Consider the following 16999-nt stretch of genomic DNA (forward strand, 5'->3'; position numbering starts at 1 on the left):
CCATCATTAGAATGTGAACAGCACATTCCCTGGTGTTGCAGTGCCCAGCCCAATGTCACAGTCCAGGACAGCTAGACCAGGCTGCGAATGGGGAGGGCCTGGCACCGTAGGTAGCAGTTCTGGCTCAATTCAGAAACTACTGTGGAAACAGTCAAGTTTTGAGCTGGATTTTTAGGAATATTAGTCTGTCAGCAGGGGGCAGGATGGATTTTTGTATTTATTTATGGAAATCTGAAACCATAAAGAGCTGGATGTTTTTTGAAGAAAAAGTTTTTCTTCTCAACTTTGTCATCAGAACAGAAGGACAGAATTAGATGTATACACATATTTCATGTAAAATTCATTTAAATAAATTTTTTCTAAGAAAAATCGTACCAAGAGAACACTTGTAGTAAAATCACGCTTCTAATACGCTGTGTGTGTTTGATGACACTGCTCCTGAAGGCCGCGAGGAGGCTGGGACCACAGTTAGTGCTATAGAGGCGCTGGCAGTGGCCGGCTTCCCTCGGTGACGTGAAGATGCTTCCAGCTGAATGAGGAGACAGAGCCCAAAGGCTGAGCCCTTGGGGCGTAGTCCCTGTGCACACCTGGGGCCCCTTGGGGCTCTGCTGCCTTCACTTTGTTGGACTAATCCCGGACTAGCTTGGTAGTCGCTCCTCTCCCATTCAACTTCAGTCCTGGGGCAAAATGAGACTTTCCTTTTCCTTTCCAGTGTAGCTATGACATTCTTCCATCTTGTCCTATTTACAACAAGTAATGCAGTCACACAAACTGAGCTCACTTCTGCTTCTGGAAGCAGCATATGGGGTCAGTGTGTATGTGTGTGCAGAGTCAGAGAGGTATGATAGCCGGGTGAGGCCTCGGCTTCATATTATGTCATTTCAGACACAGCTGAATGTATGCTAAAAATATCAACCAAAGCTAATCCTTGCTCTGAACTTCCCTTTTTCCTTTCCTTTCCTTTCTCCCTTCCCTTTCCTTCCCTTCCCTTCCTTTCCTTTCCTCTCCTCTCTCCTTCCCTCCCTTCCTTCCTTTTTCTCCCTTCCATTTCCTTCCTTCCTTCATTCCTTCTTTCCTTCTTTCCTATCAATCAATCAGTCAAACACACTTACTGAGAGCCTGTTTTGTATCAGACATAGTGCCCAGTATTGGGAATTTTGACACATGTCTGCCTGCCAGGGACTCAAACATCTCAGCTGTAGGGTCTAACGCCTAAGTGTTTTGGAAAAGTAAATCATTGATAGGTGCAGCAAACCATCGGGGCACATGTTTACCTGTGTAACAAACCTGCATGTCCTGCACATGTATCCTGGAACTTAAAATAAAAATAAATTATATTTTTAAAAAAGAAAAAGAAAATGATTAGCTAACAGACAAAGTATCATGATTTTATTGCATCTGTGATGCATTGTAAATATGCAATATGGGCAGATCTGTGAAACCCTTTCCTCAAGTATACTAAAGACTCCATGTAAAATAGATGGGAGGAGCCAATATGGTCTTAAAAACTGGGAGTGGGCACTTAGGTCTTCCCCTATCTCCCTTTGAGGTCCTGGAGGCACCTCTCTAAAACCCTCAGGGCTTCTCAGAGCACAGTTTTAAAACCCTGGGACTAGAGAACAGGTCTTTCTATTCTGGAAACTGACTATCTCACTTTTGCAAAAGGTTGCAAATGTTGAGATACACACACACACACACACACACACACATTAATTAAGTGTCTCTGCTAGAGTTTTTAAGATGCTAGAAAGTAAGCTCTTTTTAGGACAGAGACCAGATATTCTCTCTTTGTAACTCCCAAGCAACTCTACATTCAAATTGCTAAATGTAAATTCACTTTAATCTGAGTTGTATTCTGATTAAATCCTGAAAGCTATTTGAAGCCCTCAGATTATAAAGAGTGTATGAATATAGGGTATGTGTATGCAATGTCAATACTGCTATATAACCCCATTACCAAAAGACCAGATCTAGATGATCCTGGATTGAACTCTTATTGATGCTTTTTCACAAAGGCAGCAGAAATTGAATTGATGGTGCTATTAGGTTGTCAATACCAGTGTCTCCCTTTCTTCCCAGATAAGTATACATGAAGCATCGTCCATACAGTCATTTTAACCTCCTAGGGGCAAAGGAGCTATAGAGGTTCAAGGTGAGGATTCCGAGGAGGTGTGTCCAGCTGTGTGCTAGATGCTTTGTAGAAGTCCAGAACTGGCAGACTCCTGTTTAATTGATTGTTACGTTGTTATTTCAACCTACAGGTTTACATTGATGAGCGGTTTGGCTTATTTGCTTATCTCTGTTTAAATACAGCTGCATCGGTTTTCATTATCAATTGGAGTAGCCTCTAGAGTATAAGCATAGTTAAGAGGACGTGGCATTCATGGTGGAACTTGGAGAGGGATAGAGACCCTATGTGGATACTGACAGGAGAGGAGGACACTTATCTAAAAAAGAAAATGATTAGCTAACAGACAAGTATCATGATTTTATTGCATCTGTGATGCATTGCAAATATGCAATATGGGCAGATCTGTGAAACCCTTCCTCAAGTATACTACAGACTCATTTTCTTTTCAACAAAAAGACAAGAGACCCTTAAACTGCCCATATGTGCACCCTCATTGTTGGTAATGAAATACCATCCTGTTACACCAAAGGAAATCTTGTATTTGCTGTGTTTTTTTTTTCTTTCAAGATGATTCTTTACATTCACCTTAACCAAATATTCCCTTGATAAAGTGTTGGGGATTCGTGGGACTAGCAAATAGTGTAATTTGCCTGGGACATCCTTTTAACAGAAGCTCTAGACCTTATTTCACTGTGTAACGAGCTTGCTTGCCTCTAATACAGTGTTTATCTGACTGGGGGTCATCACCTGGTACAGTGGGTTGTGTAGCAGACGGCCTGGGGCAACATTTGTATGCACAACTATTAGGTTCTTTTTGGCAGATAATGGTAGGCCACCAAAACTACCGTTATGGTTAGAGATGAGTGAGGGTTTGCTAAGTCGTCCTCAAAGCCTTGCATTCTGGTTATGATGAAAACAAGCTCTCAGACCAAGAGCTGCCGTATGTTCAGATATTTATTAAGTACGCTTTTATCACCAATTATTTCCAAATAGTTTACTTGACTTGTCTGAAAGCTTAATGAAGTCATAGTTCTCTGTCATTTTAGATGAATCTAGCATACCTTGCATGAAGGTTCATTAAGGCAGATATGGCAAAGTTCTAGAAGCAAGATCTATAAGCATAGACAACAATACTTGCTAGATCATTAATATTCTCTGCTTGCATACAAAGGTGGGAAAGGTCTCCAAAATATTTTAGCCAATGCACATATTTTGAATATGACTAATTTAACCAAATGAGAACCCATTTCTAACCTCCGTTAATGCTGATCAATAAGGCACTAATTCTACCCAAATTGATATAAATGATACTAAACAGCGAAATGCAGGGTGAGGGAGTGGTGGTCAGTGAACAATGTTTGTGGTGGCCACGCCTGGAATGTGGCTTTTCTGATTGAATGCTAGTCTTAGAGCATGAATTTCAGTTAAGGCAACTGATCAAACCCAGGGCGGAGCTCGTGGGTCAGCAAACTTTTTCTGTAAAGAGGTAAATGGTAAATATTTCAGGCTTTGCAGGCCATAAGGCAAAATCCAGGCTGCCCCAGAGGAACAGATAGGACCTTGAGAGAGGCAGCTCCGTTCAGGCAGGAGCAATTCCTGAGAAAGGGCTCCTTTACCGTGAGCCATTGAGGGGCAACATGCCTGGCTACTGGGAAATGAGTGCCTTGGTTCTAAAGGCGCCATTGCACTCCAGCCTGGCAACAGAGCGAGACTCTGTCTCAAAAAATAAAAAATAAAGGGAGGATCTGGGCAGCATCCCACAGCATCCGCTACAGCATCTATTTGAGTCTTCAACTTCAACGATTTGGTGGCTCGTGCTCCAAACTGAGGGTGTGGAGAGAAAAGTAACTCCCAGTTAGATACCTTAATGTGGGAAGCGGTAGAAAATAGTCTGTTTGTGTAGTACTTTGATATCTTTCCAAACATATTCATACACGTTATCTGTACATTGCCTCACTTGAGTCTCACAGTATCTCTTTTTTTCTTTTTTTCGAGATGGAGTCTCGCCCTGTCAGCCAGGCTGGAGTGCAGTGGCATGATCTCGGTTCACTGCAACCTCCGCCTCCCAGGTTCAAGCGGTTCTCCTGCCTCAGCCTCTTGAGTAGCTGGGATTACAGATGCCCGCAACCACACCCGGCTAATTTTTTGTATTTTTAGTTCCACCGTGTTTGCCAGGCTAGTCTCGCAGTCCTGACCTTCTGAACCGCCTGCTTTGGCCTTCCAAAGCGCTGGGGTTGCAGGTGTGAGCCACCGGGCTCAGCCAAGTCTCACAATATCCTTCACGAGATACAGAAAACCACATTGGTATGGGAATCAAGATAAAAGAGACAGCAGTTCTTGGTCCTGCCAGTAATTAGCGCTAAATTAGGCAATATCCATGGGGTCCCCTCTTTAGTACGCTACTGTTACATGTAGCATTTATTTTTAATTTTGAAAGTCCTGCTTGATTGTCACAGAATACTTATCTTATATATTTTGGGATAGGATTAAATAAAATTTCAGCCACACTAACTGTAAAATGGAGAGACACGGGGAAAGCGATAGCAGCTGGGAATGTTGAGTTAAGGAAGGAAGTGCATGCTGGGATCAATATTTGGCTGTGAAAAAAATCTACTGTGGAACAATCAAAGGTATTCATGTGTAAGCTTTATAATGAAGTGCATTATAATGGAAATTTTTGTCTGCTGAATATTTGCTAGAAATGTGGGATTTTCCACTTTTTTTCAAAATAATTTTTGTTTGCGGCCCAAAAAGTGATATTTAAAATAAAATAATCAGTTGTGGGTGAATTTATAATAGTTTTAGTATCCTTCTTTGATCTTTCCAAAGTTTCAAAATGTTCTACAATAAATACGTACACTTACATCAATAAAAAACACTTATAAAAATAAAATATCTTATTTCAGAAAGTCAAATAGAAGTTCTTGTTTTAAAAACTACTGAAAAAGTAAGGAAATAGTGAATGATGAAAAATTAGAAATGTTTTAAAACTTTTGGGAGAAATACTCTTACAATAAATATCATATCAAGAGCTAAACTAATTAATAATATTTGGTAATTGATAAAAGAAACTAAGTTTTTCTTCACGACTAAGGTAACGATATTCACACTTGACGTTGCCCTTTCCCCAAACCTACCAATGCCTCATTTCTTCCTCTTAATTCTTTTTGATTTCAATTTTTACCTCTTCTCCATGGGAGAAACGGAACACAAAATATGATGGTGTGTTTGCATCTTAAATTGGATGTACGTAATTTGTTTCTATCCTTTCCTAAGTTGAAATGTAGCATTTAGAGATGAGGGAAAATCCAATACATTTTTTTCCTTCATAATGAACGTAATTTTTCTATTGAATTCTAGGAACAAATCTGTTGTGTATTGTGTAACTACCATACTCGAGTGCTTCACAACCAAATGAATTGTTTCCCTGGATTTTTGAAGCCTGCCTATGTTATTTGCATTTTCCTCAAAGCTGTTCTGATGGCCTGTTTCATTGTTAGTTTGTATGTACGTAAAAATACTCTGGACCTAGTTCAAGCTCAGTGTAGAGAGGTGTGGGTATTTCCATCGCGTGGCTGCCACTGGACATGGATGCTTTGCTGAGTTAATTATCTCGCTATCTTTAGTTTCTCCGACTATAAAATAGAATGAATATGCTTATCAAAACTCTGTTGGTTAAATTATTGAAGGTCTTTAGCTGAATTACATATTTGTTTATGTGGTATTATTTTTAGCAGCCTGGTTAAAAAAACACAAAGCCCAAGTTGAATTCTCCTCCTTAATACAGTACCCCATATCTACTCTTTCAAGGCTTTATGATAGAAATACACTGGGACATCTCTATTTAAAAATTATAGGAAAGTACACCAGAAGTTAGCATATAATGACAGTATATATGGTTAGTACATAGTAAATGATATATCATATATGGTAACTACACATAATAAACTCTAAGAAACATTAATTAGGTAAAAGTTGTTAGAATATGAGAAGCACTACACAAATAGGTACTTGTAGAAGTGCTTGAGCTTAGTATTATAAAATCATTAAAAATTAGTGCAGTAATTTACAGATAATCTAACCTTGCCCATTCCAGATCTATTAGATAATATGAGTTATAAGGCAAAGACCTCCCATGGTCAGATAATCTTGGAAAATGCTAAGATAAGATAATTCGATGGACTTCTTTCCCGGTAGACTTCCCTGCTGAGTTTTCCACGTGGGTACGACTGCAGAACTCTTTCATTGCAGAGTGTCTTTTGGGGCAAGTGTTTCGTGGAATGCACTTTGGGAAATATTGTTTTATTATAGACTTTTCACTTTCTAGACAACAAAACCAAGGCCAAAGGTGGTTAAGTGGCTTGCCATGTTTATCTAGAGGGTGAAGCTGAATGCAAGCCTGGGTATTGAACACTATCTGATGTCTTGTCTGCTATGCCATATTGCCCCATATATTTCATTCAAGCAAAGTCAACCAGAGAGCTGTTTTGTTCCTATATTCCACAGGGAAGATGATGTCTGGGACTAGGGTATCCAGGCTTTCACACCTTTCACAGCCACTGGCTGTGGCTCATAATCCAAAAATCTGGGATAACCCATGAGTTACTAAGTCCATAGCCTTGAATTTTTTACTCAATGCCTACTGGGTAAAAAAGGTGCTGACTTTTGGAGATCAATCGGCCAGGGTTGAAAATGCAGCTTTACCACTTAGCTGTGTGCCTTTGGGGCAAGAAATAGCCTACTGAGCCTCCATCTGGGCTGATACCTTGCATAGCTGGGATAACATTAGATCCATCTGAGGAGCCTGTCTGGTAAAGGCATTCAATAGGTGGAACCTATTTTTATTCCTTAATAATGCTTGAAGGAGATAAATAATCACTGTGTAGTTTCTGGTGGTGATTGCAGTCCTCTCCTTGTAGGACATGGTGAAAATTTTTATTGTGATTTTGCTAACAGAAACTACCTCTCCTGCTTCTCCTTTTTTCGCCATCTGGTTCTTGTGTCTCTGATGGCCCCTGTGAGTGTCCTGTATTGGCACATGCCACGTCCTATTCTTGCACACATGCAATGCTGTTCCACGGTGGACCAGTCACTTTCTTCTGTCAGGGATGATAAACAAATTGCAAAGAAGTCTCAACATCTTCTACTGTGATAGTAACAATTTCAGAGTTTCAAGTAAAAGTCTTCATCAGCTCTATTTTACTTCTCACCTGCACTAGCTATTTCTGTTCCTGTTTACCGCTGCAGAGATCCTTGTACAGGTTGAAGTTGCAGGTCTGTTACATTTCTACAAGCACCTACATAGGTGCATGTTGGAAAATCCTCTCTTTACTCCGACAGAAAGGATTTCACAGACTGCTATGGCTCTTGGCAGAGAGAGAATGACTTCCAAGCCGAGTGCTACTTGAAAGAGGCACTCCCCCATCACTTATAAGTCTGTACTCACTGGTTACTGCTTGTGACACATTTTCAAATGGACCCCCCAGTGGCTGCAGCTGTGATTAAAAGCTGTCTGCTCTCTGCCTCACTGGGGGTTTGCTGTTTAACCATGTCATGTATGTATGTATGTGTGTGTGTGTGTATATATATATATATATATGGGCTGCATCATGGAAAACGTAAAGTGTTTGTAACACAAAAAATTCAAATGAGTACTTGAATGACAAACTCTTGGATTTTCGAAGCTCAAGTCAGTGAGAGGCACTAGTTGGGAACCTAGCCATGTATGAGGTACATAAAAGTAATTTAAGGAAGAAGAGCTAATGGTCAGTGAACATATACCATCTGCCAGTGCATGTTTTGCACACATCAGCCAGACGGAACATCTTAAAGATTTAAGTGCACTTGAACTCAGCAGCTGCATTTCAGCTCGTCAGTGTGGTTCAGGATTCAGTTCAATCCTTTACAAATAAAGCAAGAGTAGAATATTCTTTCTTAAGTTTGCCCAGATATTCACTGGCACATTAATAATCATGTCTGACTTATCATAAGGCTGCTATTCTCAACATAAGTTTATCATTAACGTTATCTTAAAAAATGCTCAGATGAACAGTACAGCAACAGAGACTGGGTATCTCAAAGGTACAGGTCACACCCCTTCCTTTAGATTAGAGAGACTGAGGATTCAACCTTTTATAAAGTAAAAAGAGTGGACTAGAATGTAAACCTGGGATCTTGACATCACATGACAAGTATACTTAGGAATGCCACGAGGTCAACCAACGAGCGTTGTTTCCTTCCCTACCCACCCACCCACCAACTGAATCAGAACTCGAACAGGCATGCTTTCTTAGATATTTAGGAAAGAGATCTGGGGAAATTTTGAGAATTGTGTGTCTCCTTTCCCTTCTTCCTGCCTCCCCCATCTCCCCCAAGTTTCAAGCGCTCCAAATCCCGGCAACAAGACCCAGTAAACAAAATGCAAATCTATCACTAGCAAATTCAAGCTGACAATACTGTGAATCGACTGCATTGATTACACTGATTATATTTCAAATATTTACAATATGGTGAGACAAGTCTAATTTCTTTTCTAAGGAGTTCAAGGTAGGTATCACCATTTCTGAGGGGGGAAAACAATGGAGAAATGTTTGTGGTTGCTATCTGCAATAATCTGGTGCTGACAGAGAGTAGTATTTTATTTAGTAATTAACAGTGTAAAGGGGAGAGGAGCTGTCATGTTGGTTCTTAAGCTGGGGAATGTGATGAAAGATGATATCTGCGATCTCATCCTTTCCACTTGTTTAGGATTGTCAGGATGAGAAATGTCAGCATTATGAAAGCTTGGCTCTGCTCTTGATATGATAAAACCCTTCAAAAGCCAGTCTTTCTCTCTCCCTCGTCCCCCTCCTTTCTCGCTCTCTCTCTTTCTCTGCACTTGCTTTTTTATTTATCCTGTTTTGTTAGATGGCAGAAATATAATTCTTTTCTTTCTTCCTATTATAAGCCACCATTTTTGTTTTATTATATGTTTCACAACCCCTAATGCCCCACTGAAAATTACCTTGTTAAATGACAGTGTTTCAAAGCCATGAATCCTTTCCACCATTCCCTCAGAGGTTTGAAACAGTCAACAGACTGTAAAGAATAAATAATAAAAAAGTATTGATTATTTTGATGACTGTGAGATTCAATTAAGTATTAATTTTGCCCTCCAGTGGACCTATCAAGGTATTCAAAAGGGAGGATTCGGCTCAGCTAAATGCGTGCTGAGTGCTTCAGCCTTAAATAGGGAGAAAATGTGTTTACCTACAGTATTTGAAGAAGAAGTGCATTGATGCACAGAGTCCAATATTTAAGTGCTGTGCAAATTAAGCCCTGGTGACAGTGACATTGTTTTCAATGGTATGAGTATTGACTAAAGAAGTGCATTTGATGACAGCTTAAACTATTTGTATTGATTAACATTTTCATAGATTATCATGTGTCATATCAAATTCACTTTTCAGGCATGAATACATTAAAAAAAAAAAACACACAGGCATACCGCAACCAATGCAATGGTGGGACCCGGGAGCATGCCGCCCCACCTGCTTCTGTGCTGGTCACCTGTTTCCTGCTCAGGAACCATTTAGGCATGAACTTGGCAATAAATAGCTCCCAGATCTCGCAAAAAGGGCACTTCTTGCTCCTCCTTTCCTTCTGCATCTGATATCTGATATTGTGCCAAAACAATATTATGCGTCTCAGTTTGCAAATGGAATAAAAGACTACACTTGGAAAATATTTCTGATCCTAAAATGCCCTCCTAAATGAGCTGAAGATAAAGCAGATCTAAATAATTAGGGGGGAAAGTTTGTCTTTTCTGAAGGCGATTTTTGTTTTCTTTTTCTTTAATGCTCTGGGTGTGTGATGCTCTAGGTATCCGAATTATTGAACACAGTTTGTAAGTATTTTCCCAATTCCTTAAAAAATAATTTAAATCAATTTTCGTGTATTGTGTTGGGTATTATTTGCTTTAAAATGTTCATTTGATTTGGGGTCAGCTCCGGTTCCCAATCTGGGACCAGTGAAGCCAACTTCTAAGGGTGCTTATAGAATTTACATAAGAAATATCTTTTATTCCATTGAAAGCCTTTCGAGGTCGCTTTTCTCCCTATCTTTTTTCTCTGCTCTTGGGATAGGGTTTAATTGCTTCTCCCCCGGGGAGAAGGCTTCTTAAAATAGCCCGTGGTTCCTCCATAGGGTGCTCTTCCTTTTTAGTATGTTGCTGAAGTACAAGCCCAGCACTTTCTTTTTTCTTACTGCATTAAAGACAGAACAAGGTGTAAAACCATTCGCACAAAAGCATATCCCACAATTAAAGCTGTGTTGGTTAGGTTGCTTTCAAATAAGTTTTTTTTTTTTTTTTTTTTCCTCCAAAGCCTCCTGAATCTCTCACATGCTAGTTGAGCTTTAATAGGGTGGGGAGTAATGGAGAACTCATCGGATCTGTAATAGCTCTTCACTTGACTGCAGCCAGCAATAACAGCGGGAGCAGCCAGAGATAAGAGAGGAGAGAGGGAGAGTGTGTGTGGAAGAGAGAGAGAGAAGAGAGAGGGAGAGGGAGAGAGAGGACACGCACTCTAAAGCTGCCACTTTTTTTTTCCTCCCCTTCACTCTTTTCGCCCATCCTAGGATCCAATGATAGCTGGACAAGTCAGTAAGCCCTTGCTGTCAGTGCGGAGTGAAATGAATGCGGAGTTGAGAGGTGAGGACAAGGCTGCTACTTCAGACAGCGAGCTGAATGAGCCCCTGCTTGCGCCTGTGGAATCAAATGACAGCGAGGACACTCCCAGCAAGCTCTTCGGTAAGTCTGTCTAGGTATTTCATTTCAGTACTACCATGGTGTCCGGAAGAGCAATCCAACCCCCCCAACCCCCCCTTTTTTTCTGTTGTTCATTCAGTTTTCTCGTAAGTACTAAAAAGGAGCATCTTGGAGGTGCTAAGCCACCGAAGCTGATTCCAGCCAGCTAGGAGGATGTCCTCCAAACTTTTACCAACAAGGAACTTATTCGCTGCCCATTTTGACTTGTCAAATATTACTAGAGTCCCCAGGCTGGAAATTATTTGGAAAAAAATAGAAAGTGGTAATAATAATCAGGAAATCGGTTCCATTGTGAGAATTGGTTAACATTTATTGAGTAAATATCGACTCGGTTTCAGGTTGCTTCGCAGCCTTTTGTTAAGGGGAAGGTGAGTAAAGACATTATCTGTCGTCTAAAGATGGGAGAGGAGAACTGAAAAATATCAATACAAGTCTTGCTATGCCAGGTAAACAAAGGTGGCCACGGGAATTGCTCTAAGAAATAACATGTGTCATCACAATCAGAATGAATATTTCTTCTTTAAAAAAGGTGATGAGGAAAGAAAACAGGTTCTCTGATTCCCTCCTCTACCCCTCTCCTTTTCAACATTGTGTTTATAGCCTCATAACTAAAAGTAGAGGCAGCCCAGGACCTTTTAGGAATCTTTGTTTCATAAACAAAACAAGAACAAGCAGAGTGCCACTCCAGCAAAGACATCTGTCATTCAAACAGATGACACTCTGTAAGCCAACTCATGCAACTGTGATCTCTAATCAGAAAGGGGAGCGGGTTGTTGAGGCGCGTGCCTGAGTGATAGATGTTAATGGATGTCTCTGCTGGAGAAGCACTTTAGGGTTCAGAGTGACGTTAGCTTTTCAGAACAATTGCTCCTGAAACATTTGCTTTTAATTATTTTCAAGTGCATGTGTGTGCACACACACATAGACATATGTATACCTACTAACCTGAGGTATATATATCAGGCAGAGTACTGCTTGGTTTCAGGTAAGAAACAAGCACCTGAACTTCAAAAAAAAAAAAAAAATCATTACATAGACTACTACTTTGTTAAGAAAATCAGCAATTCGGCTTAAAACACAGGCTTCATTTATTTATTTATTTTAACAGACAGAAAGCAAGCTGCCTTGAGAGTTTGGCAACTCTAGGCTAGCTTGCTTCAACAGACAAGCTTTTCCTTAATTTTAAATGCTTACTCAATCAAACGTTAGAGAGATGTCACAGAGAAACTCTGCTTTTCAGATTTTCTCTTGGTGCGATACTGTTTTATGCTTAACAATATACTAGATTCCAATTGCAAGAAATTCTTTGGTAGCACCCCTTCTTTGAAAAGCAGCAATGCCACCTCTGACATGAATTTCCAAACCCGTGCATTCGGGTTTTAGCATTTTCACCCTAAAGAAATTTTTTTACAGTGTAAGTTTTTATCCATCTAGGAAGAATTATGCACTAAAACCTTCGCTTCAATTGTAGGAGAGTAGTGAGAAAAGTCAGATAAAATGATAAATTACAGAAAGGTAAAAGCCATGCTCATACCCGTCTGATGTTGAGTATGCTAAGTAAGCACTTTGACTTTTAAAAAGTAATCAATTTTGAGTTCAACAAGCTACAGATAATACATTTTTGTTCCTAAACTTTGCATGCATTTAAAATAAAAGTAAATGGATTTTGTAGACTTGAGCTTGGAGCTCCAACTTGTTTTCTTTCAAGTAATCCAGAAGAGGGGTGATTGATTTTTTCATTTGTTTAGGGTTCCCAGTGTTGAACACTGTTATAGATTTGTTATGCTATGTCTTACTGATTTGCATGTGTAGAGAAAAAAGCTTCAAAAATTCCAAGAGGGTCAAAGAGATTTGAATTAAAAGTTTAATTCAAAAGTAATATTTTTGTGAGGTGCCATTTACTAAGAATTCATAGTTTAATGTTAAAATCATAGTGGATTTTAGAAGGAATCCGCTTTTCATTTTGAAATTCTCAACTTCTGAGTTTGTGTGAGAGAACACAGCAAAATCTACATCTTACATTCCTTTTGAATTCACTTAATTGTCTTTGGTCTCTAGACTGTTTTTCAAACACAACGCGAGTATTTCCCAGTTTCCAATTAGGTCAAGAAGAAATCAGTAGATTAACAGTTTTGAGAACTTGAGAAAAAATTAGAGACAATATGAGAAAGAAAGAATAGAAAGGATCAGGAGGAAGACACCCTAATATTCTCATAAGGGCTCCTTCGCCGGGGCCTGTTATGCTCTTACTTTTTAATATTACCAGGACTTGGCCGTAGCAATTCAAGTTTACGTAACTGACTAAAACTTTCCAGAATAATTCTGTCCCAGAATTTTTAGCAACTTTGGCAGCACAATTTAAGGAACCATGATTTTCTTTGATATGCATATGTTCAAGTCTGTTTTTTGTTTTTAGATGTAGTCTTGATTATACCCTTTACTTGATAATGAAGAATTGTGTTCTTCCTGAATAGTTGACAGCATCTATGTTTTTATCTAAACAATAATTTTCTAATATACTCACTCTCTCTCTCAAACTGTCATTCTTCTATATATCCACTGTAGTATTGAAAATTGGGCTTCTCTAATGAGATGGCAAGATTATGACAAATCATGTGCATCTTGATATGTTTAGTTTCATGGAGAGACATTAACCAACAACAGGAGACAAGCAGAGCTCAGGTTTTTTTATTGTACCTGAAATTTCAGTATAAATGGATTTATTTGAAGCCTCTTCCCCCATCTGTGTACCCTTCAAATTAGCAATCCAGAGGACAAGTCTGTTTCCCTCACAGTACGGTACCTTCAGCCCAAAACTGCAGGAGAAAGGCTAATGCTGATGCCCTCTATGGATAAACAAAGGAAATTCCAGGAACCACTGGGCCTTTTATGCCTCTCCTTAAATTGCACCTCTGCACTTAACAGCATCCAAAGGGAAACATACTGTGCAGAATGTTTCAGTGCTCTGAGCAACTCAGAATACCAGAAGGAGAAAGGAGAAGCCATATGCCAGCCTAAGTAGAAAGTTCAGAAAAGGGCCCTTGTGTTTTATAAAGTAATTACATCAGTGGTAACGTTTTGCTTAACTTGAACAGCCATGGAAACTAAAGTACACTTAGGAGAGATGAATCCACATTTCATTGAGAAACATGTGGTTAGGTAGTTCTGTGTGATATCATTAAGTGGTCCATTATTTATTCTTCTAAAGCCTGTAGGATACCTCTCTCCTTTTTCAGTTCATGACTGTATTATGCTAAGCTCTGAGCCATAAGAAACAGTATAGAGGAGAACAGGTTTGCATGTGGTTGGGGGTGGGGGATTATCAGAGAATCTGGAGCTGTATCTCACAGGGCTTTAGCTGTGTGATCAGATGAGTGATGCTACATAGAGCCAGTCATTTAATATGTGACTAGTGATGTACATATTGGAAACCATTCTCAAAACTGGCCTTTGGCAAGCCATCTTAAAGGGAAGAGGTTGCTGTGTTTCTCTAGTGACATTTATAGTACTCGTGTCAATGTGGTGCTTCACTTTTAGTTATGCCCATCAAGAATTCAGTGTTCCACATTCAGTCAAGTTGGATGCTAAAATTCAAATGGTAGCATCAACAACTTGGTCAGGAAAATGACGGCAGAAAGGATAAAAGTAATATATATCCTTGGAAAAAATATGTGCACTAAAGTTTTCCCATGCACTCTCAGCCGAAGAAGTGAGATCTCATAAAACATGCCCTAAATATTTTCTCCCCTATATATTTGAGATTTGAAATATGATTTATTAACAGTGTTTCTCCTGGGAAAATGTTTATTGTTTGAAGTTAAACCTCATGATTTCTTTCCTTTAAGTCCCAGCTATCTTGGGTGGCTGCGTTAGTCTCGGTGGCTGGCTTCTCAGTTGTACTACACTGTGCATGAATGGGGCACACAGCTAAGAGTCTTGAGCTGAGATGGAACTGCAAAACCTTGTATAAGCATTGCATCCAAAGTAAAAAGTTTGTGGTTGATTTTCTCTTCTGATATTGTGCTTTTCTAGGATAAAAGAAATTGCATGCAATGATACTTTTAAGAGTGGGTATTTTCAATGCCATTTATCTGTGAGCTGTTGGAAAAGGCCTTAAAGTTGGCTCAGGGATTCCTCCATGCTATAGAATGTACTATATTGTGTATTTCTTTTCCTTTCTGTGATCTTTCTCACAGAAACATGCATTATAAGATTTTTTTCTCTCAAATTGCCATCCAGTTTGACTTGATTAGAATTTATGGCAGTGGAGTCGCTTTCAATGACAAAAGGATAAAGGACTAAATTGTCTGTCACCCCTTGAGACAGTGGTCTCTGCAGGTCAGCGTGGAGGTCATTGCAGGGCATTATGGGGACTGCACTTGGGGGTGACGCTGCCTAGCGCCCGTGCATCAGTGGAGGCCTTCATTATGGGATCACTGTCTTCATTACTTTATTTAAACGTCTCTCTCCAGGCTTCAGTACCTTGGGTATTTATAATATTCTGATTAACTATTCTGGAGCCAGTAATCAGTACCAAGAGCTTAAACCCAAGAGGGATTTAGTTAGGAGGTGATGAGGTAAATTCCCTAGAGAAATATATTTCTTTAAAATATGTATCATGCTTCTATATTTTTAGAAGTTTCTGTATTATATCAATTGAAAATGTATACCCCCTTTCACCAAAGAAAGTTTTGCTAAAGAAATATTAAAAGTATATTTTTTAAATCAACTAAGTAATTTGAGTAATAGATTTATGCAAAAATAGTTATTTAAAAGAAATCTGTAGAAACCTGTATGTGTGGAAGTAAGTGAGATGCACAAAGTATTTGTCAAAAATCAGTTATGGTTTAATAGTCAAACAAGCCCTTGTCATGCTGCTGCATACTTGAGTGAAAAAAAAATGCATATTTGTATACACTTCTTACATTTAAGAAAGTCTAATGCACAGGGGTATTTTTAAAAAAATCAGTGAGAGGCTGTGTGCATTTGGACAATTTTAGTTTAGATTTTCCCCCCAGAAAAACACTGTAATGCTCCATTGATAAATAAATCCACTTTAAATAACATGAATGTGTAAGCTTTGAAATAAAAATAAATCCATATAGAGAGGCACTGGTGTTCAAATTTTTCACCATATTTGTTTGTGGAGCTGCTCATTTCTAAGTGCACTTCAATGGGGGGCAGTGCACAATATGTGCCAGAATCGTCAGTGGAGACCTTCCTCTGTGCCTGTCTTTGCTAGCTCTTCGCTATGCCTGGGGTGCTCAGGTCAGACCTCTGTTTAAAGCAGGAAGTTCAATATTGCAGTGTCCAAGGATACTCCATGGTAGCACATTAGCAAGTCAAAATACTGATATGGTTTTACTTTTTTCTCCCCTTTAATTTGGATTACTGTGATTCTTATATTTTGTTGTTGTCATTAAATTGTCCTAAAAACAACAGGAAATAAGGTATTAGAAATGAGATTAATCTGTACATCATCACTCCTTTAAATGATCCCATTTTCATCTCTTGAATGTGTTGGATATTTCTGACTTAAAGGTTACATGGCATTACAGTGTTTTTGTAGTTCACCCAGCCCAGTTTATGTCATAATTAATAAATAGAGGTGCATTCCAGATTCAAGCTCCCAAGGCTCAGCCCTTAAGAAGATTGCTTTCGCTCTTAATCACCTGCTTTAATTATACAGCTAGCATTCCCGTTCTCAAGAATTGACCAAATACGTTTTTCTCCTACTTCAACGTTGAGATTTCACTTGACCGTTTCAAGTGGACCTTGTTTGTTATGAGACAGTCAACAGTTAATCTGTGAGAGAATTGGCACTTTCTTTGATTGACGACCTTGCTGGTTTATATTTGGGGATTAATAATACATCAGACATTCACACATTAAAAAGAAAGTAAATGTGAAGAGGAAGGGTAGAAGGTTCAGTTCTGCTATTGGGCTGCCCTGATTATTCAGGCCTTCCCTGGGAATGCAGAGGCAATCGGAGAAGCAGGCACATTTGCCCAAATATGCACCTGGCTCCACTTAACATGTTTCTTGATTTTTTATGCTAAAGA

General features: G+C 39.2%; 2 protein-coding genes across 2 annotated transcripts in view; both read left to right on the forward strand.

Annotated features, from left to right (window-relative positions):
* Positions 1-16999, forward strand: part of YAE1 (YAE1 maturation factor of ABCE1) — a 967894-nt gene that overhangs the window by 454068 nt on the left and 496827 nt on the right. The window lies entirely within an intron of this gene.
* LOC126950881 (POU domain, class 6, transcription factor 2-like) overlaps positions 10538-16999 on the forward strand; it is a 260698-nt gene continuing 254236 nt past the window's right edge. Inside the window, exon 1 of the mRNA XM_050784831.1 lies at positions 10538-10919. Within this exon, the coding sequence (XP_050640788.1) occupies positions 10754-10919 (166 nt within the window). The 5' untranslated portion in view covers positions 10538-10753. The remainder of the gene's footprint in view (positions 10920-16999) is intronic.

This window comes from Macaca thibetana, chromosome 3 (assembly GCF_024542745.1).
Source record: "Macaca thibetana thibetana isolate TM-01 chromosome 3, ASM2454274v1, whole genome shotgun sequence".
Lineage (NCBI taxonomy): Eukaryota > Metazoa > Chordata > Mammalia > Primates > Cercopithecidae > Macaca > Macaca thibetana.